The sequence below is a fragment of the Aplidium turbinatum genome, chromosome 1 (genome assembly GCF_918807975.1).
Source record: "Aplidium turbinatum chromosome 1, kaAplTurb1.1, whole genome shotgun sequence".
NCBI lineage: Eukaryota > Metazoa > Chordata > Ascidiacea > Aplousobranchia > Polyclinidae > Aplidium > Aplidium turbinatum.
Genome location: NC_137472.1, coordinates 54194444 through 54215800, shown reverse-complemented (window position 1 = coordinate 54215800; position 21357 = coordinate 54194444). Strand labels below are relative to the sequence as shown.

Genomic DNA, 21357 nt, shown 5'->3' with positions numbered 1-21357 from the left:
GCACAAATTAATGTATATCACAGCAATTTGCCAAGGCAAAAAGACGTTGCTATACTGTAAAAATGATTTACTTTCAGTGCAAAGTAATTTTGCTTTGCTCGTCTTTTCTTAGGCGATTAAGTCATGCTCATAAGACATAAAACAATTGAAACAGGTTTTAGGCTACATATTATACCTTGTCTTGTGCCAATGGCTGATTCGTTGGTTAGTAAGGTTTATTTAATTTATTTAAAACCCAGAATTTGTATTGGCAGAAAAAGTGACTTACCTTTGTATGGTGGACCAAGTGTTCTTTGCTGTAGGCCTAGAGCTTAATAAGTTACATAGGCTAATAGAGCCATGGGTTTATTACCGGTGGTACCAACGGGCAATAATTATCACTTATCAGTTTCCTTTATTGTTGAATGATTGTAGATATTATCGCTATTCTCGCATTGAAAATACCTCTTTAGAAAATGGTCTATAAAGGTTTGGATACTTGCAAGCTAAGAGCTTTCACCAAGAACTCAGGTCCAGTATTTGCGTTTGACAGTGTAAAGTTTCCACTTAATTTTGAAGTGTTGTTACTTGTAAGCTATTCTATCCAGTGAGGTGCCGCTAAATTGAATGTTTTATTTAAAGTGTGTTGCTTGAGCGAGCAACTTGAGAGTGGAACTATGGTTGCTCGATTTTGAGATCTCTGAGTGTATTTTGCAAAAAAACTTTCATACAGGTGAATACAAAAATCCTGACAGAGAATTGCAACTTGCCAAAAGTTGAAAGAATGTTTTTTTCTTCTTCGGACTTATGAATAAAGTAAGCTGCATGGTTTATTAAGGATTTACATCTTGAACATTCAAGCTGTAGAATGAGCAATTGAGCATACAGTAGGCTTACAACAAATGACCTGTTTTCTTTGCTAGAAAGATAGGAGAGACTAGGGTAAAGTTTGCAACGGGGTAAGATGAGCAACCCATGTTTTTAGATAAACAAGTCGGTGGAATTTATTTTTACTTTGTCTTGAATATATCACTCATAATACCACTTCAGTCAATATATTTGCTATGTCCCGTGAGAATCGCATATTATAATTACAGACAATTAAGTTATACAGTATTGTTTATGTCGAAAATTTTAACTTTTTTTTGTTACACAAAACTAAATAATAATAATTTTGTTGTTACGCACTATACTATATAAATAAAAAAAAGTTGATAGTTATAAAAGGGGTGGATATTCTAAAAAAGTTTAGATTGGTTAGACATTTAGTTTTTTAAATAGGCCTATTTTTAATTTTGTCGCAAAAATCATGATGCTGTAAGTGTGCAATAGTAGTTAAAGTAGACTTTCTTGGAGCAGTTTCTCAACTTACTCAAAATAAATAACTTTAGCTTCCTTAATGTTTAAATTGTTGAATTTGTTTTTTTTTAGCTTTATTGGATAAAAAAAAAACAATGCTAGCCTATGTTCGAAAGCAAAATGCTCTGCCATTATACCAAAATTCTGACAGAGAAATCCTTCAGCTTATTGAAATTGCTCAACTTACCCTAGATCATTGTTTAATTTACCCCATTTTTATTACTGGAGTAAGTTGAGCAATACGCATATAAGTATAGATATAAAAAAATATATAAATCACAAGGTGATCAAACTCAATCTAAAATGTAGCTAATCCTCTAGTGCTTCAAGCCCACTCTTTTAAACAATTTCAAAGCAAACCTTTGTTTTGCAAAAGCGGCGTAAGCTAAAAGGTTCATCTTACCCCACCCTCTCCTATTTTTTTCACAAACCTACTGAACAATTTCATTGCATTTTTCAATCGACAAAAATGTTTTTCTTTCAAATCATCAGTTTTCTCACAAGAAAGAAGACAAAATTGTTTTCGACTATTGAGCCTGGCAGTTAATTGGTAAACTGCACATCAATGAGTAACTTCGAAAAGATCTCAAATAAAAAGGGAAACATGTTCAATGTTTGTCATGCAATTGTGGTATGTTATCGACCAGGAGTGTTTTGTTAGCATACGATAGCTACGCACATAGTAAAAAACATAGTCTATTTGTAAAGTTTGAAAATCAATCCCTGACTTCAGAGGAAAAATCTTATTTTTCTAACATTTCATATTAATTATAGAGTAGCCTACTTCTTGTAGGCAAGTTTAGATTTAAAATTTTATGTAGTTAGACTTTAATTGAGATAATATTCTGTCAGTGAAGATCTGGTTGATCCCTCTCTTATTGAAAACCTCTCAAAAAATCAAAATTTAAGTCACAGATTTTACATTTCACAATATGAACAACATGGCTCTGCGTGTTTTAATGTGATTGGATTAGGCTTGGAAATGTATGCACACTTGACTTTGTGTGGTACGATTTTAGAGGTCGACAGGTAGCTTTCTTGTGTTTAAATACAGAATAAGACTGTTTACCAGGCATTTAATTACAAAATAATATTTTGTAATTATGTAGTGACTGCCAATTAGGCTACCACAAGATGTTGAGAATAATAACCAGCCTTATTTTCGACGTTTTGTCAGTCAGCATGGCTGATTTTATCAAACGGGTCGAAACAAGCAAAAACTGCCTGATAGGCATCTAAATGGCAGAACAAAGAAACATTAACAAAATAAAGAAATTTTACAGAAAGACGGGATCCTTCCCTGTTCATTGTTTTGAATGTCCAAGCGTATGTTGAATTGAGTGAATTATTTGCTATTCAATGATTCATGAATTACTTTTTTACGCACCTTGTATGTTTCCAAAATAGGTTGTTGAACTTTGAACTGGTAAAAGCGTATAAGTAAGCTTATGACCCAATATGGCAAGAATTTGGAGAAAAAAAAAATTATTGAGATTTTAAGCGGAGGAGTAAAGTTCAATTTGTTTTAAAAAGTTATCAGTGCTTTTGATTAGGCGAACCTTTCATTAGTCAGTTTCGTAAGCAATCATTTGGTTGATGTATAACTTACACGCAGTTTCATTAAGAAAAAATCTACACGTAACTTGCTTACACTGCCGTATTTAGTGGTCGTCGGACCACTCGGCATGCGACAACTCAGCAAGTAGGCTACACTTCAGCTACTGCCAAGTCAGCAAATGAGATTTACCCAGCCAGAAATGACAACTGGGGTCCTTTTGGGTACCAAAGGGGCTGCCCGATTGGGTCTCAATTATATTTGTCCTCGGGCTCAAGTTCCTACCGATTTGGGCAGACCAGTATGAAAAAGTTTGGTTTCTTTTTCAAACTAAAATAAAATAATAAGAAGTTAAAATTAAGAGATGTGGCTCAGTTTGGGGCAATTTATTAAACAAACATGAAAAACTGGACTTGTAAACCCATTTGTGACCCATAAATAACACACATTGTGTGCCCACTTGAATTTTTATTGGGTCCTCGTCGGACTAGCTGGCTGGGTAAGTCCTCATTTCGGTCTTGCTTGGTAATCGCTTGTCAAACTGATTTCACTGACTTGTGACATTTCAAGTTTCGGCTTGCACAGTTTCATCATTTACCAATTTCAGCCACTTGGTGAAATGTTTCTAGCTCAGTTGACAACTGCTGACTTGTAGGAGACTCATATTTAGTAGCCTTAGACTGTATTGGACAACCTATTCATTGAGATTGATGTGGGACTTGAGGTTACACAGTAGGCTAAAGGCCTACAGCCCTACACACCTTAAAATATCAGTTAGCCTGAATTGATTTTTTACAAATTTGTTGAATCGTTGGGTAAAATTTTAATGTTTTATACTTTGAGACAGGGCCGGATTTAGCTGATGGGGGGCCCGGGGCACTTTTAGATAGGGAGGCCCCCTGCAAAAAAAATTTTCGCGCCTACGGCGCGAAAAAATACCTCTGCGTCTACAGCAGCATCAATCCAGCACTGCACAGCATTTTGCAGAAACTTCAAAGGCTGAAAGGAAGAAAAAATAACACAAAATCACATTTTTTACACGTAGAGGGGCCCTTCAAAAGTCGGGGGGCCCGGGGCACCTGCCCCCTCTGCCCCCCCCTAAATCCGGGCCTGCTTTGAGACTGCATAGACTACTGAATCATTCAAACAGTGAAGCGGTAAGCTAAATTACATCAAACAAACTTCAATTGAAAAGAAGTTTAACGCACTAGTTTAATCAGTGTAGGCTACCGGTAGTTTTATGATTCACCATGTTTGCTTTTAGGCTGCAAACTGCTAAGGTTGCTTTAGGAAGGCTGTTTGCCTTAGGAAAACAGACAATATTCCATTTTACTTGTAAACGTGTAGATCTGAAAAGTTGAAGCACTCAATCTTTGAGGTTTTTCTGCATTCTCAATGGGTGGGCTGAGTATTCTACCGCTAAAGCATGTTTGAATCTATGCATTGCTTCTATATCACTGGCAGACAAGAACTGAGAGACTTTCTAAGGAACTGTAGACTGTGTAGACTGAAGGTTTCATGTTTATTTATATTCAGATCGGTGTCTTTCAATCTGAAAAAGTATTTTTGGAAAATTAAGACTGTCAGTGTCTCATACTTGTAGACTTGTGAGGGAGTTGGTTTTGAAATGCATTGATCAAGCACACTCTCCTAGAGTTAGACAGTCGTTGCTTGGCCTTGTCCTTTTTTCGTCAGGCTAAGTGTATATCCACTGTGCAATTGGGAATATTTTGCTGCTCTCTTGTGTCTAAGATTATCCTTTTTAATTTAGATTTTTTTTATCCCATAATGAGTTCTCGAAAGAATTGGCAGCTGCTGTACAGTAGAAGTGAGTCGTCCCCTATTATAGGTTATTTAAGCACTGACTAGACTACGTTAGAGAAGCCAACATATTGTAATTGTCAGTCTGATGTATGCTTAAACGCACTTATCAATATTAAAACTTGCAGCCAACGATTTTTAATTTTGCGACTTGTGCCAAGTGTACAATACATACGAGCAGGCTACAATACAGTGGAAGTAGTATTACCATCTCAGTGGCGAGAGGTTTCGCCTTTGGTTGTAGTGCTGGTAGGTCTGAGATCAATTCCAGGTCGGGTCAAACCGAAGACTTTTAAACGGTACCGACTGTGTTCTTTCTTGTATAACGCAGTGAGGATGAGTCGGGTATTATTGTGATAACATCTTAGATCTGATAAAAAAATTGAAAATGAATCCTGTTGTTAAAAGACCTCGGCAGTTATAGAGTGACAATAAATAATACCGTAACACTGCATTGGCTATTTAGTAGAGTGTCGATAGTTCGTAAAACTTTGACGTTACCTTGCAACAATGGCAGGCACTTGTCCTGTGGTTGAAACAAAGCTTGGGAAAGTGAAAGGTCGTACACTTCACATACAACCTGAAGGCAAACAAGTTTACATTTACAACAACTTGCCATTTGCAAAACCACCAGTCGGAGAATTGCGGTTCGAGCCTCCTGGCAAGTGAGCGCCAAATATTTTAAAACATTTTGAGCTATGTAAAAATATTTTATTACAACAAAATGATTGAAGAAATTATTTTACGTGTGGTAGGGATGTACCGTAAGCGGTTTGTTGTGAAAATCAGTTTAAAATAAAATAAAATGTTTCATTTAGAGGAAATTTTTTTTTTAATTTCAAAATAAAGCATTTACCGTATCTTTTTTTTTTAATTTCGAAACGAAACAATTTGCTTATAGCCTATTATAGCCCCAAAGATTGTGATAATTGTAATCTATCAGCTAAATAAACAATTGATTTTGTAACTCGGATCAATAAAAAAACAATTCAATACAAAAGTGGATAATTTAGGCCGGGTACTAATGAAAATCACGGGCCTCCAAAGCAAGACACCCAAAAATTATTAGAACTGCAAACAATACGAGGTGATTTTTTTCCCCTGTGTCTAGAAGTATCCCCTTGACCTCCTTGACAACACTACTGATCATTTAAAGACCTAGGAAGGCAAGGAAGCCAATGTCTTTCTTTAAAAAATGTAGAGGGGAGTGTTTTTTTGTGACTAAAGAGTTTTGCTTATCGACATCTGGAAGAGATCAAAGACCAGATGGCTTGAAGATGTCTCTCAGTAGGCTACAATTCGAAAAAAAAAGATAAAATCGAGTGGAAAAGGCTATGAACAGAACCAAAGGTTCAAACAACAACATCAACGTCGGCGTGGTGTCGATAGTTGTTTAAAATCCTTTCAGGTGTTGGTTAGTCGAATTTAGTATTGGTTACTCGTCAAAGCAGACTCATTCAAATTAACCTGTAGACAACATTAGAGAAAGCTATTCAAAACGAGGAGACTCCCCAAACAAAGATATTTAAACATTATTTAGTAATGAATTTATTTTATTCAACACACAGACCCGAGCCATGGACAGGCATTCGTGATGGGGAAAAGAAATCACCGGGTCCTCAACAAAGCCGGGAAATGGAAAACAATCTTGCAAAGTATTTCATGTTTAACACAGAACTAGATGCAAAACATGGTGAAGTCGATGAAGATTGTCTGCACTTGAGAGTTTTCACAACCAATCCTTCGAAATCAGCAAATTTACCGGTATTTGTAAAATATAATAATCAGGCATTTTGGACAAAATACTTTTCCGCTCCATTTGCTCAGTGGTTTACTCATCAAAGCGTCGCTAGTTCGTTTCTTGAGGTGTGCGCTTTAGCAACGCAGTTTAAATGACTGCTCTCCATTGAACGAAACCCAGTAGATGGAATAATTCTCCAGCAACAACAAGTGGGAACTTCACTCTGCCAATCTTGGTAATGGACTCTGCGTCAGAGGTCAAAGGCCTTTACAAGTATACGAAACTTCCAAAAATAACTTAATTCCGAGGATAAATATTCTAAACCAACCAATTGTTTTTAGCTATGTCTGTTTGAATTTAGGTTTTGTTTTGGATTTATGGAGGAGGATTTATTTTTGGTTCTCAATTTGGTTACAATGGACACATACTAAGTGGACTCCATGACGTTGTGGTTGTTGTGCCCAATTATAGAGTTGGAATCTTTGGATTTCTTTGTATGGGAAAAGACTCCAATTATCCAGGAAATGTGGGGCTGTTGGATCAAGTTATGGCGTTAAAGTAAAAATTTCTAGGCCACAAATAGGCAGTGATGTACGCGCATACAAAAAGTATTGACGCCGTCAGCGTTAACGCAAACGTTCGAAAAACCATACGCCGTATGCGCCAACGCAACTTGTAAAAAAAGTAGAATTTGCGGCCTATACGTACATCTCTGCAAATAGGTTAAAACATATCGTTTGAGTTGAATAAATTTTATGTAGCCTACTTAATTTTCTTCGTTTCAACAGCTCAACGTCTAATCAGCAAAGGCGCATTGGTTATCAATAATACACATACCACGACGACTCAACAAATGAACATAAAGGAACCGTGGACAAATCGTAGCCTACATATATTGTGTCATCACCGCAACGCATGAATGAAGAATTACTCCGTTGACATCGGGGAACAATCCAAATAAAACTAATTTTAGCTTTTATAGAATTTATTTACTTGCTTAAGGAAGACACGACAGGGATATTCTGATATTAAATCTTGTAGCCTAATTCCGTAAATCAGGATAGAAACACGCTAAGTATAACAATAGGTGCAGCACCCTCTTTGGAAAGCACTCCAGATGAAAGGGGGAAGGGTCTAAAAATGTTGCAAATGCCTTCTAGAAACCATATTGTAGTGCCCTTACAAAGGGATTTCGACAAGTAGAGCAACTTTTACGTCGGGAGGGTAAATTCTGCATACGGTATTTTACTGGCAGACAATTATAGATTGTATATGGCTGGCAAACAGCGCATAGCCTATTTACGGTTTGTGTAGCACTTTTTGTCCTATCCAGGCTTACGCTAAGTAGTTGAAAATTTAAGTTGAGTTACGAGTAAATGGCAAGACAAGAAAGCCAATCTTCGAGTCCACCTTCAAGCATGTCATCAGGAATCCTGCCAAAGACACAGCCGCATCACGCTCTTGAGCGGCATCGAATCTGCACTAGGGTGTGGCTGGTGCCCCCATATAAATATTTTTCTGATTACTTTTTTTTGGTGGTGAGGTTCTACTCAAATAACAAAAATATGAAGTTTCAGCTAAAATAGTTGATGTTTAGGACCACCTCATCCCAATTAAAATACTCAAATTGGAGCCTATACGTCATACACTATATCGTCCCCATATACAATTGTGCAAGAATACCGATTATAGCCAATAATAAAATGGCACAGTAGCCTATACAGTATAGTGAAACTGTATGAGGATATGCAAAGTTTGTTGAAAATACCAGCAAAATACGCGATTCAGGAAAACCTAAAGGATTGACAATTACAAAGAATCAGTGGAAAAAACAATGCCATTCTGGCCCAAAAATGCTCTGAAACACTCCGAAATGATGAGGACAGACAATTTCTTATATCAATGCAGACAGACAGATTGGCAGTCATGGCTGGTGTTGACAAAAATCTTAACCAAATAAAAATGCAGCAGTAAGACGCAATGCGGCACAAAAGCGAGTGAACATTGAAGTAGCCAGGAGTACGCTGGAAAAAGATAGTAGTTTACAGCTAGAACATTTTAATGAACCCAATGAAGAGGAAAAATTTTCACTTGGGCCTTCAGCCCTTCACAAAGAAAACATCGCCGTATGAAGAAAACAGGTTAGTAATTTTAGTGAATAAGCTCATATACTGCTGTAAATAGAAAATGAATGCAATTTAGCAATATGCCTAAATCATATTAAATGTAATTTCTGTAAAAATTCACACTGTGCTCCAGGTGAATGGCTTTTAATTCCTCATGATGTGCTGAAATGTCGAAAGTTAGTTTCTTCTGCAGTAAGGAATGAACTTGCCCAGGGCTGTAAAACTATCGTCAGTTGTGATATCACTTATTAGTAGCTGCGACGGAGATGTTACCAAATTTAATCTTGATGCAACGCAATCATTCAGGCGAAATTACTTTAACTTGTACTACTGTATTCTGTATAGTAGACAACTAAAGAAATATAGTTTATAATATTCTGAATTATCAATTCTCATCAGTATGGTCACATTAACTTATTTTGCTTCTGCAGATATCGTGTTGAATGCATTGATAGCACAGTTGAGAACATTAAAAAATCATGGGTTCCTCCAACCACAGGAAACTTACAGTACATTGGGATGGAAAGCTAAACACCTCTTTGGTATCCGAATATGATATTGATGATAGACTTCCAGTTCTAGTGTCTGGTAATCAGCTTGTGCATTTAATTTTTCCAGTGATAAAGCTATCTGTAACACCTGTATTCATATATATGTTGTTTTCATCCAGGACAAGGTGGCATAAAACTGCTGGGTGTTCCCAGTTTGCCGAGGCACAGTACTGACCGAGCTGGGAAGTTGATTGCGGATGCAACATGTAATCTATTGGACCAATGGAAATGCACAGATTGTATTAAGTGCATGGTTTTCGACATAAGTTCTGTAAATACTGGGCATTTAACGGCTGGCAGCATTTCCATTCAGGAAAAGTTTAATCGGCAATTTCTTTGGTGTGCATGTCGTCACCACATTAGGGAAGTTGTATTAAGCCACATATGGATTGATTTAAAATTGAAATATCAAAGAGTCCTGAAATTTTGGTATTTGCAAGATTCAGAGAAAACTTTCGATCATTAACAGCCGGTGACTCAACTAACTTTAATTATGCTCCACGAGACGAACGATCTCCTCAAATCATTCAATTATTCAACAAGATACTTCAAAGCAAATCTCCAGTAAGAGGTGATTACAAAGAATTATTGGAACTAGTGATTTTGTATCTGGATGGTGGAAATATGCAATTCACCATCCAAAGTCCTGGTGCCCTCCATAAGGCACGTTGGATGTGTAAAATTTTGTATTATATTGTTTAAAAATGATCATTTTTGAGGAGAAAATTATCACTGAGTTGCGGAAAGGAGCAATATTTGCAAGTCATCAAGTTGAAAAGATCAATCGGTTTATGGAGTTCGTTACTTTTACTTACTTGCCATGGTGGTATACTGCTCAGTTTTTTGAAGATGCCCCACACAATGACTTGACACTGTGGAATGCATGTAACCAACATTCTGATCAAGATGTATCCAAGTTTGCAATTCGTTCTTTGCCAAATCACACCTGTTATCTTACTGAGGAACTAGTAGGGCTTTCTCTGTTCAGCAACCAAGTGCACAATGATGAAAAGAAGAAAACAAGAAAATTGTGGACACTTTCGAAAAAGTAACTGTTTTTTTCAAAACAACATGGAATTGGATTTGGGAAGCCAATTTTGCCCACTGTCACAGAAAGTTCCACTCTTGTCTCACTTGTTGGCAGTTCAACCTGGCAATTTTTCAACTTGCTGAATATTCCAACTGATTTTTTCAGTTTTCCTGTAGAGCAATGGGATGATATTCCATCGTACTCAGCAGGAAAGGAAATTATTAAAAACATCCATGTTGTTAATGATAGTGCAGAAAAAGGGGTAAAATTGGCCACTGACTTCCTGTCTACCGCAAAAATGGAAAAACGGTATCAAAATGTGCTGCAAGTGGTGGAGAACAATCGAAACGAAGCACCTAATTAGCGACACCATAGCAAGCCCTCAAAGTCTTGGTTTTTAACGTTGTGATTCAAAAAAGTGACTTTATTTGTTGTTTAAAACATGCCAATACACCATTTTCATTGTAATGGTTTTCGTAATATTTTCGACGAGGGGGAGGTGGTCCTAAACGTTACCCGAATTACTTGAAACTTCATATTTATGCTTCTTAAGCATAACCTCACCCATACTAAAAAGTAATCTTGGTTTTTTCAAGTTTTTATAATTTGGGGGGCACCAGCCGCACCCTAATCTGCACCCTTATGAGAATCGTACCAATTTTTTCACCACTGGGCCATGCAGCTTAAGCATCATTTACTGTGAGAACACACACACTGAATTTTGATAAAATCACAAATCTCTCCAGGTGGGTGAAAGAACACATCAGCGAATTTGGAGGAAATCCCAACAATGTAACTATATTTGGTGAAAGTGCTGGAAGTATGTCGGTCTGCTTTCACATGATTTCTCCACTGTCACGTGGATTATTTCATCGCGCTATCGCTCACAGTGGCACCGTATCTTCTAAAGGTAATTTAAAGTTTTATTCAGCTTTTAACTTATATGTTAATATAACATCTTGGATACGTGGTAGGCTAAGACCAACTTATTTTCATAAATCTAAATATTATTTTACGTATGTATGGCCAATACTAACTTCTTTTAAATAAAATGTTTGTACTACATAAACATTTTACTACTTCTAATATTTAGTAGGTACTTGAGATTTGATGTCTTGGACAGTAAGGCCAAAGACCAGATGCTTTCGCCTTTTTAAACCCTACTAGTGATGTACCCAATCAGTGATGTTACTTTAAAAGGCTATAGATTCTCTACTCCAAACTGTCAAACGATGACAAAACAACAAAAAGTGAAGTAACCTACAGTTGATTTTTTTTAGACACTAGAGGTATATTTATGACTGCTTAACATGGACATTGCCTTCAGAAACGGAGAAACTTAATGTAGGTTAATCTAGAATGCTTAAATGTAGGTTAATAACATAGAAAGAAAAAATATCTAATGAAGAAGTATTGAAAAAAAACAAAAAAAAGACAAGCCGAACCTTGGTGAAAAGCATATACGACAAAGTCAGATAAGGTTATTGAGGCGCTTCGTACGGAAGGGGGGGGGGGGGTCTGGAGGAGCTGTTTTGGCCTGGAAAAATCGGAGAAATGCTGGGAAAAGAAAGGTGATCTCTCTGTTTAGTAAGACTGTGCAGCTTGTTGAACGATAAAAGCATGACGTCGTGTTCCGAGATGGATATGTTGAGGTTTGCTATAAATAGAGAATTTTGGAAAAATCATTGCTCACGTCTTGAAAAAAATAGAGCACTAAAGAAGAAGTAGCTAATTTCACCAGCTAAGTAGGAATGACAATTAATTTTAAATCGATAAATCAGCAATGATTACATGCTCGAATTGTCCTTATGTGTTAAAGGTTACCCATGTGGAGATAACGCTCCTGTTATGTCTGCATTCCTAGAAGCATTGAATATAAAAGAAACCTCTCAGGCCGACACTGTGGCAAAGCTAAAGTCTCTTTCTGCTGACGAACTGACTAAACTAGAAGAAGATGTAATGAAGGCAAGTTATGGGTTAACGCATTGTAAACAAGTGACTGCTGTTCTGTTGATATGGTTTAGAGCCTTAAGTCCTCAGATTCCCAGAGGTCCGCTATACGTTTCCAGGAAGTCCGTTAAAAGTGCTCAATTTTCATTGTGTTGCCTAATTGATAAATTAAAATTGAATTTATGACAGAATCCAGCTTGGATTTTGTTTGGCTCTCATCACAATTTGTCGCATAAAACAGCTTTACAGGACGTTTAAAATGACATCACAGTTTGTCACGTGAAACAACTTTATACGACCAGAGAAGAACATGCATGAGTTGTGCATTTTCTATTGAAAAAGATGAAGTTAAATTTGTATAAAGCAAGCACAAAATAAAAAATAAAACGTGTTTTTATCTGAAGCCATGAAAAAGTTGCGTATTTTACCAGTGATAAAGTGCATACATCAGCCAGTTATGAAGGGCATCAAAGTTCCTTTCACTTTTTCTACACAATTAGAGTTAAACAACTCAAAAGATGTGACATCACTCAATGAAATGGCTTGTTGAAAGTAACTATAGTCTGATTTAAGTACAATATGAATTCATACAATATATCACTTGTTCAAAGCTTAATCAATTGTTCTTGTTGAACTAGAAAGGTGCATTTTTTACACCAAGCATTGATGGAAAGTTTTTACCGGATTCTCCTCAAAAACTGTTGCAAGAAGGAAATACGTCCCCCGTCCCATTGATCATTGGTTGCAACAACACAGAATTCTGCGGTGTCATGACTGTTATGCAGCCAGCTGGATTTGCTGACGGGATCAGTGAAGAAATTTTCTCTGCATCAATAAAGCCAACTCTTGAATACATGGTCAGGGTAAGGTGTTAATCAAAAATATAACACGGCACAGGGCTGCCAGTTAATGTTTTCTTCGGCCAGAATGAAGATCGCCGCGATGAAAAATTAATTTTTCTTTTCTCGTTTACCCGATTTTGATTATTTTGGTCAAAATAGTACATTATAAGTCCAAACATTCTTCGGCAAAACTCTACGTATGTCCTCATCAGGAAAGTGTAATCGATCGTAGCCTACAACTGCAAAAACAAACACAAATACGCCTGTATATGATATGTGACAACAATGAAAAATATCACATTTACCCACTAACAAATTGAGCGCAATAACTTTGACCAACTAGTTTTCAAGTGGTTCTATCAGCAGTTTACTATATACAGTATATAGCCTACTGTAGGCCTACAGTGTGGAGGCTATGTTGCTTACAATACTCTCCGCACAGAGTTTATAATTTACAGTTTTTACAATTCCAGACTAAGTTTCCTGATTCGGTTGTAGACCAAATTAAGAAACATTACGCTGATGAAGTCACAAGTGATGACAAACTGAGGTGGAGTAAAATGTATGGGAAGGCGCTTGGAGATCGAATGTTTGTCTTTCCTACTATTGAAACCGCAAACTACCATGCAAGTATGTAAACAATCCTATAATTTTCACTAACTTATTAATCTACATCTTCAAACACTGTGCATACCGGTATGCCTGAACCAAATAAAAAAGCCATCAAATCAGTTGTCGACGATTTCACAACTATAGGCCTACTCAAATAACCATACGCCATCAAGTTTTGAATTATTATTTTGTCAAAGATTAGAACGTTATTTTGAAAAAACGTATCCTATAAAATAGCCTACTATTGTTGCATTGCAGAATTTAATCATCCCACCTACCTTTATAACATGACGCAGTCGCTGCGCTGCTTTCACGACTTGGAATACGGTCAAGAAAAAATGATAAAAGCTTCATTTTGTGAATGCGATCACGGTGAAGACATCTTTTTTACTTTTGGAGTGCCATTAGATGAAGGAAAACTTTCACTCGACGTGAAGTTTACCGAGGATGAAAAACAGCTCAGCAAAGAATGGATGACGTATCTGACCAACTTTGCAAAAACCGGGTAACTTGTCATTAGGCGCATATATTTGGCCACTGAATTTGTTTATAGAAAAAAGTTTAAATACTAGGCTACAATTTCGCTGGCCATACCAATAGCTTCGGCTGCATCTAAGTTTCCTTTCAATAGGTCTAAATGTAAGAATGTTTTCAGTACATATAGTCTTCTTTATTTTAATTTCTATTCAGTCTTGAAATAACCTATTAAACTATCTCGATATTTCAAAGCATGCAGCCAAAACACCTGCTCTTTTGTTTATTCTTGAAGTCAGTAGGCTAACTGATTGGTTCCACTGCCGTGAATATAACAGCATCAACGACAACAAATTGCCTACGGTTACACATTTACGTCAACAATCATGCTTTTGTTTAGGAATCCCAGCAGAGGTTCTAAGGTATCCGTAGAATGGCCTATGTACTCGGTTGACGAACAAACCTATTTGTCGGTTCAACAACCTTGTTCTGTCAAGAAAGGATTGGCTTCAAATCGTTTCAAATTGTGGATGAAAGATATAGAACCGATGCTTGATGAAACATCGTAGTTTTTTCATATTCATTTAAGATTGATTTAGATTAGGTCGCTGCACAACAATTCTCAATTTCAATTCGGGGCGATGATTTCATGTAGCCTAGTTAGCTGTAGTAGGCTATTAAATCAGGGCATTAATGACGATGCTAATGAGTAGGTTACTATTATACAACAAAAAACAGATTTGTCTCCTGGTTACTGTCTCCTTGATTTATCTCCTGATTTATCTCCTCGATATAACTAGTATATAACAGTAGTTAACTTCAATTTATTTTAATCTATTAAAACAAAGTCCACTTTACTCCAAACCACTGTAGCTTTTGCTTAACGTTACATGCCATTGCCCCCGTACACATGACGTGAGCTACTTAAATCGTTGTATTTATTAATTATTATTATTATTATTCACACTGCAAGCAATAAATATAAAAATTGTTGTCAAAAAGTAGTTTTTTTTATTCTAGATAAGTAAATAGAAGACTTTCTTAAGAGCAGTTTAGCTGTTGGCCAATTATTCATTGTTTCGGAATAAAATTTCTCAAATTACTTAAAACGGTAAGATGGAGATGGAACATCATTCATGGAGGAATAAAAACATGTATGTACTGTATAAGCTACCATTGTCCGATAATTAAAATAACTGACATCTGGTTCTGAGAACTGACATAAGGCGAAAAGTGATGTAAGGTCGGTTACGGTGTGCAGTGGCGGCTGGTGCTGTTTGTGAGCAGTGGGGCTGCAAACGACTTCCCGGGGGGAGTCTGGTGGGTCTCCCCACAGAAAAATCGCATTAAATTTGGTGCGTTCTAAGCATGTTTTTACCCAAAATTTTGAAAAAATGCATTCAAACTTTGTTGAAAAGTTGATGTATTTCTAAGCTTTATTTAAAAAAACTAACAGCATTGCTTCGGAGACAAACTTTAGTAGTATTGAGCTTAATCTTGACTAGCCTAGCCCTTGCATACAAGGTTCAAGTTATTTTGAGATGCCCTAGCACTTCCTATATCCTGTTGAATACCCTAACTCTACAGCTAACACTTCTACATTCATGGCTCATCGCCACTCTGCGAAATAAAAACTAACTTTAAAAAGTCTGTGGAGTTATTCGGTTAGGTGGGGCTGTTTTCTATGCAGCCCCAACAGATTCAAAAATTGCTGTAAAATACCAAAAGAGGTGGAGCTTCAAGGATAATTTTTAGAAAATCAGACCGCGTGAAATCCAGAATCTCGGTCTGCAAAGAAGTTTGCCCAAAATCGGTGTTGCCCAACGAAACTTCTAATATTTTAATTTTCAATCCGCAATTCTTTAGTGAAAAAAGTAACCGGGTCGGACAAACACAGAGGAAAACATATTTTCCCTCCTCTCTTTCTTTCAGGTGGGGCTGCAGCCCCATGGCACGAACCGCCACTGACGATGTGTGTAGTTGAGCAACTCACTGCTAACACAATGATTCATCTACTCCCATCTAGTGGATAAGATAACTATTAAGTAGCACCGCTACAAGTAGCAACTACCAACTTTCAACTTCAGTGAGAAAGCTTTGTGCTTTCGTTTGGCTTTAAATTTTCATCCTCAGGCTGACAAAGCCTTGATACTGTAGGTTAATCCTGGTAGTTTCGCATACTTGTAGAAGCTTTTGACTTGTAGGCCTAGAAGCTCAGGGCCGGTTATCGAGATTGACAGAGTGAAATTTCCGATTGTTGAAGTGTTGTTGCTGGGGAATTATTCCATCCATTAGGTGCCGTTGAATGGAGAGAAGATCTTAGAATGCGTTACTCATGCGCACACCCCGAGGTTCGAACCAGCGCCGCTTGATCTTGAAGCTTCTTCGTTCACAAAGTCACGCGCTAACCAGCAGAGCTATCGGGCGGACGACTTTGTGTCAGTAATTTGAACATGAACCGTCCTAGCCTTAGCTTGAGTTGATGGCTAAGTTCTTCAAAGAATGACCGTGACTGCTAGCAGTAGCACTGATAATACTCTAATAGGCCACGTTTGCAACCAATCTATTTTCATTTTAGAAACCAACCTAAATAGTTTTTTTTATAGGTGCTTTGGTTTTTTGGTTTTTGAAAGCACGTTGCTTTAGCCTACGTATCCAGGAGTCTCCTTCGTAGCCTACCAGGGCAAATTACTCTCACAGCAATCCTGCCTAACAGTTAGTCATGTTCAAGACTTTGAGAAAGAAACATATTTAAAACAAGATTTAAGAATGCGGTGCAACGCATGCAGAACTGTCAAGATTAAGTTATAAAAAAAGCTTTGTCAGACCAAGGATGTATATTGATATTGTCCATCGTACCAGAATAAAATCAACAACAATGGTGAATATGATCACGGATCAGACAGATGAGTTGCCTATAGGCTATAGGGAACACAACATCATGTTATCCCAAATCCTTCCGAAAGCTTTCAACAAAGCTCTCATCCTTGAGAGAAAAAAAGTGGTGTTGCTTAGTAGAGCCCGCTGCAAAGTCGGAAGAATTAAAAGCAATCTTTTTCGATGGAAGATGACTCTCGATCCAATGTGTGATTGTGGCTTAGACAATCAGACGATGAAGCACATCCTCACCAACTTCCCCCTTAGCCTTTCCTGTGACAATAATGACCTAAAAACATTACAGACAATGCTCTTATCTGGCTCTTAGACTGACGTGACAAACAATGAATGAATAGGCTTTAGTGTGGACCCGCGCTTAACATTCAGTGGGTTTCGGTCTGATTAAAAGTGAGGCGTTTCATCTTCAACTTGAGCAGTTGATCCAGATTGGAAAATGGGAAGACCTGTGACAATAGAAATACGACCACGTCTACCATACAATTATTCTGGCAATTTTTTGCAATGGTTCACTTTGGTACACTTAAGATTGCATGTAAAAAGCACAAAATAGTCTACGTTGAAAAAAAAGTTTTTGATCGGTCAAACAAAGTTTTTTTAGCGATGTATGTATGCCATTATATTTCTTCATACTAATCGGTTGCGTCATGGTCTCTACACTAATTGAAGGAGTATCAAACAACTTAACACAAAATCATTCTTTACTTAAATGTGTTTAATTAATAGAATCACCAACTCAAGCAGAGCTGCATGGAAAACTTTCAATCGTCTTGCAGGCCGCAACTCCAATTCTAAATAATGCCCTGTAACTGCTAAAACCATAGCACAACAGCTTCAAGCCAATAGCAAATGTAAAGTGGCAACTAAGAAACACGCCCTTGCAGTGAAGCAGGCTCTGGAGCGCCCCTGGGGCAGATAGCCATTTGTCAGCCCCTTTAGCACCAGAAAACTTGCATCTGTCATTAAGCAAGTTAAAAGCGGGAAAGCACAAGATGTTTGGTGACACAAAAAGTAGCCTATATATTTTGTTTTGATGCCATTATGCCTGGCTGTTTTGATTGATAAGTTGCTGTTCAATGATTTCAATGATTGCTTTAAAGCGTTTGCAAATAAAAAGACAAAGGATTTCAGTGTTTGTAATGTCAATATTACTGTATATCGTCAAGGAGTGTTCTATTAACACAAGATCTTCTACTACTGGTAAGCTTATTGCTGCTACCCCTTCAGTATGCTACCGCTTTTGTTATCGTTTCATGCTAGTTTGTCTACTTTATACTAACAACAATATTAATAACCAAGTGCTGAAGCATACGAATCTTATTGAGAAAACAGAGATAGCGATAATTTTTTGCAAAATACGAAAAAATAAATTGTTTCATCACAAATATTTTTAAGAAGGAATGCATAATCAGGAATGTGAAGAAGGAATGACTTTGACGTGCTGGAAGTCGGTTCCTGACACGTTTCAAAAAACGCTCAGGTATTTCTGCTCCAACTTCACAGTCCTGTGAGCAACTTCCTTTTGCTTTATTTTGAATTTTTTAACTGTAGGCTACCGACAAAACTAGAATTGAGTGTAGGCTATAGGTAGAAAGAGGGGGTGGTTAATTTTAATTTCAACTTTAGCCCTGATTTTAAGTTACAAAACAAAAATCTAAGACCTTTAGAAAAAATTGAAATTTCCGTCCAAAACGGTAAATTTAAAAGAAGATTGAAAAGTTCATTTACGAAGTTTTATTTTCGAATTTTGTATTGAGATGGCCAAATTAACAAAAAAAAAAAAAATAGCCTATAACCATATCCACTTAAAATCCATTTCAAAACTTTCACAGCCTTTTTGGTCTGTTGTGTAGAGCATAAATAATTCTGCAGGCTTACATTGTTTTTGTGGGAATAGGCTAGCCTACATGTAAAAATTTACTCCAGATTAAAGTCCGTGACGGTAGCATAATTATAATCGGCCTAGCCTATGCAACCCTTTCTCCCACGATAAAAACAGCCTACTTTGAGGCCCTAAGTAATTTTCCTACAACAACGTCGGATTTTCTATTAGGAATTTTTTTTTAAAACTACAGCCGTTTAATGATATTATATGTAGGGCTACCATACGTCCTCTTTTAAGAGGATTTGTCCTCTTTTTTCAAAAAAAAATGAACTGTCCTCCGAGGACACTAAAAAATGCTCATGTGTCCTCTTTATTGACAGTTTGGGTTTTCTTGCTTATATTTTCAACGGGATTATATTGCTTGATGACGTTTCAGCGACGACTTGTAGGCTATTTGTTATCTAAACATTTTGTATACCAATGTAACATGCTAATTTATAAATTCTACAAGAAATTGGCGCATTTTATGGAACTGTCATTGAACGTTCATTGCCTGGTTCACTGTAAGATATTAAATGACATTTTAAAAGCCATGCTCACACTTTCACAAAACATTATTCTTTTACCTACATACTGTACGTTTTATATTGATAGAACGGTTGTAAACATTGTTGATTATCAACTCAGTTTGATTCCTTTGTTACTTGAAACAAATCGAAACGAGTGTCTATAAGTGAAATGTGTGTAACACCTAACCTTCAGCTAGGGGCGCCGGAAGCGGGGGGGGGCGGATGCCCCCTGCCCTCAATTTTTCTGTGGATGGAGGGGGGCAGGAAGAGCAATGGTGCCCTTTTAAGGTCATGTAAGCTACTGCGCATTTTGCAATACGATATAACAATTTCAGCTATTCGCTTTCAGCCTAATCATAATCTTTCATTTCTGCCTCAAAATAATACGCACGACACAAAATTACAACATAGCATGATGCCCTTCTGTGCCATTGTTCTTTGCATACCGGACACTTGTTTCATTACTCGATGATAAGCTGATAGATGAGCATTATTGCTATATCTTATCTTAAAAGTTTAAAAAAATTTGGCCTTTCAGCAACAAAAGTGCCTTTTTTTCATAATCCTGCCCCCCTCCCCCAGTCAAAAACCGTTCCGGCGCCCCTGCCTCCAGCAAAAGAAATCGTGGCATGGACAGGACTACAGCTTTGCAAGGAAAGGGACAGATTTTTAGTTCACGCCGTTTTTAGCATCTTAACGGTTATGTGCAGTAGGGTGGGGTGAACCAAAAATTTTGCTTTGTCTCGTTGATATTTCTTGTGGAACAACATAAAACGACCAGAAACCGAATTTGAGGAAATTTTGACCTTGGGAACCTACCCACTTTTTGGGTTGAAAATTCTGCCTTTTTCGAAAAATATGCAAAACATATGCTTATGAAAATAGAACTTTAAAGACACTTTTTTTGGCTATGTTCAATATACTATTTTACATTGCACTAATAATGACTTGGACTAGCTTCTAATACAAGTTTTGTTTAGGTTTTGAGATTCGATTGCTTTAATTTTTTTGCAAAAACATGCAATTTTTTTCAAAAATCGAATAGCCTACTATTGCATTTTAAAATCAGTTTTGGGAATATAAAATGACAGTCATGCAAAATCAATTGGATTCAACAGTCACTAATTCAATTGTAACACAAATATACTAGCACTTGATTTTAGTGTTAACAGTATCTACAAATGTGCTTGGCTGTAGTGCGCCTTTGTATCTGCAGCAGGAATCAGATTCCTGGAAGCTATACCAGCACGGATGAATCCATGTCTTCTATCAAACCCACACACTTTGTACGATGCATCAGTCACCATTTTCACAACTCTTTCTACTGATTGGGAGTGGTTTGGATAGCTTTTCACTTCTATTTTGCTTTCACGATAAGAGATGATGTAATTGTGGTTGTGAAGATAGGTTCATAACATAAATATACGGTGATGTCGGAATAATGGTTGGCCTCATAATTTATCGTTGGAACAACAAACTTCCGAACGGATCTATCACCAATATTTGCCCCATTGCGAATTTTCAATATTGCCATGACTGCATTTTGTCGAACTTTTCTGGTGTCATCCGCAAGCATTGCCATTATCACATTTTCAGAGTGTGCTGCGGTCGTAGAAGTAACTACACTCCGTGTTAGGGATGCAGAGTGCGAGCGCCTCTACCAATCTTTTGTTAGCTCTTCAGATGGTCAAACAACACCCTCAGCCGCCAAGGCTCTTCTGGAAAGACTCGATGCAAAAAGAAAAGAACGCTGGACAGAGATCATCCAATCTCTCGCACTCAAGCCGTACAGCGTAGAGCACACTCAATAACCTTACGGGACGATCAAGACAATCACCCCGACAATGTCCCATTCCTGCAAATAAGATCGCATCGCAGGTAATAAAAAAGGGGATATCTAAGCCGTGTAACCATATCTCCGATCGGTTTGTTACCAAAAAAGTGACAAAGCTTTGGGAGATCAACACACCAGACCAGGAGAGCATTTCTAGCTCCTTCTCACGGAGCGAATTCAATGCTGCCCTCAAG

At 37.2% G+C, this 21357-nt stretch overlaps 1 protein-coding gene across 2 annotated transcripts; it reads left to right on the top strand.

Annotated features, from left to right (window-relative positions):
* The first annotated feature begins 5187 nt into the window (after nt 1-5187).
* On the top strand, nt 5188-15015 carry LOC145771838 (pyrethroid hydrolase Ces2e-like). 2 transcript variants are annotated; one of them, XM_082583573.1, is made up of 9 exons: nt 5188-5379; nt 6283-6478; nt 6817-7013; nt 10909-11072; nt 11982-12127; nt 12751-12975; nt 13428-13584; nt 13825-14071; nt 14441-15015. In XM_082583573.1, the coding sequence occupies exons 1-9, from the start codon at nt 5225-5227 to the stop codon at nt 14607-14609; spliced, it is 1656 nt and encodes a 551-aa protein (XP_082439699.1). In that variant the 5' UTR covers nt 5188-5224; the 3' UTR covers nt 14610-15015. The 2 variants fall into 2 exon arrangements, with proteins under 2 accessions (XP_082439699.1, XP_082439707.1); XM_082583581.1 differs by having other exon boundaries at nt 11982-12131; nt 12755-12975.
* The last annotated feature ends 6342 nt before the right edge of the window (nt 15016-21357 follow it).

What these genes read in the sequence shown, in the direction of transcription:
- LOC145771838 (XM_082583573.1), top strand. Translation starts at nt 5,225, where the DNA reads ATGGCAGGCACTTGTCCTGTGGTTGAAACAAAGCTTGGGAAAGTGAAA. An exon ending in AACCGCAAACTACCATGCAA is followed by an intron (nt 13,585 to 13,824) that starts GTATGTAAACAA and finishes GTTGCATTGCAG; the next exon opens with AATTTAATCATCCCACCTAC. An exon ending in ACCAACTTTGCAAAAACCGG is followed by an intron (nt 14,072 to 14,440) that starts GTAACTTGTCAT and finishes GCTTTTGTTTAG; the next exon opens with GAATCCCAGCAGAGGTTCTA.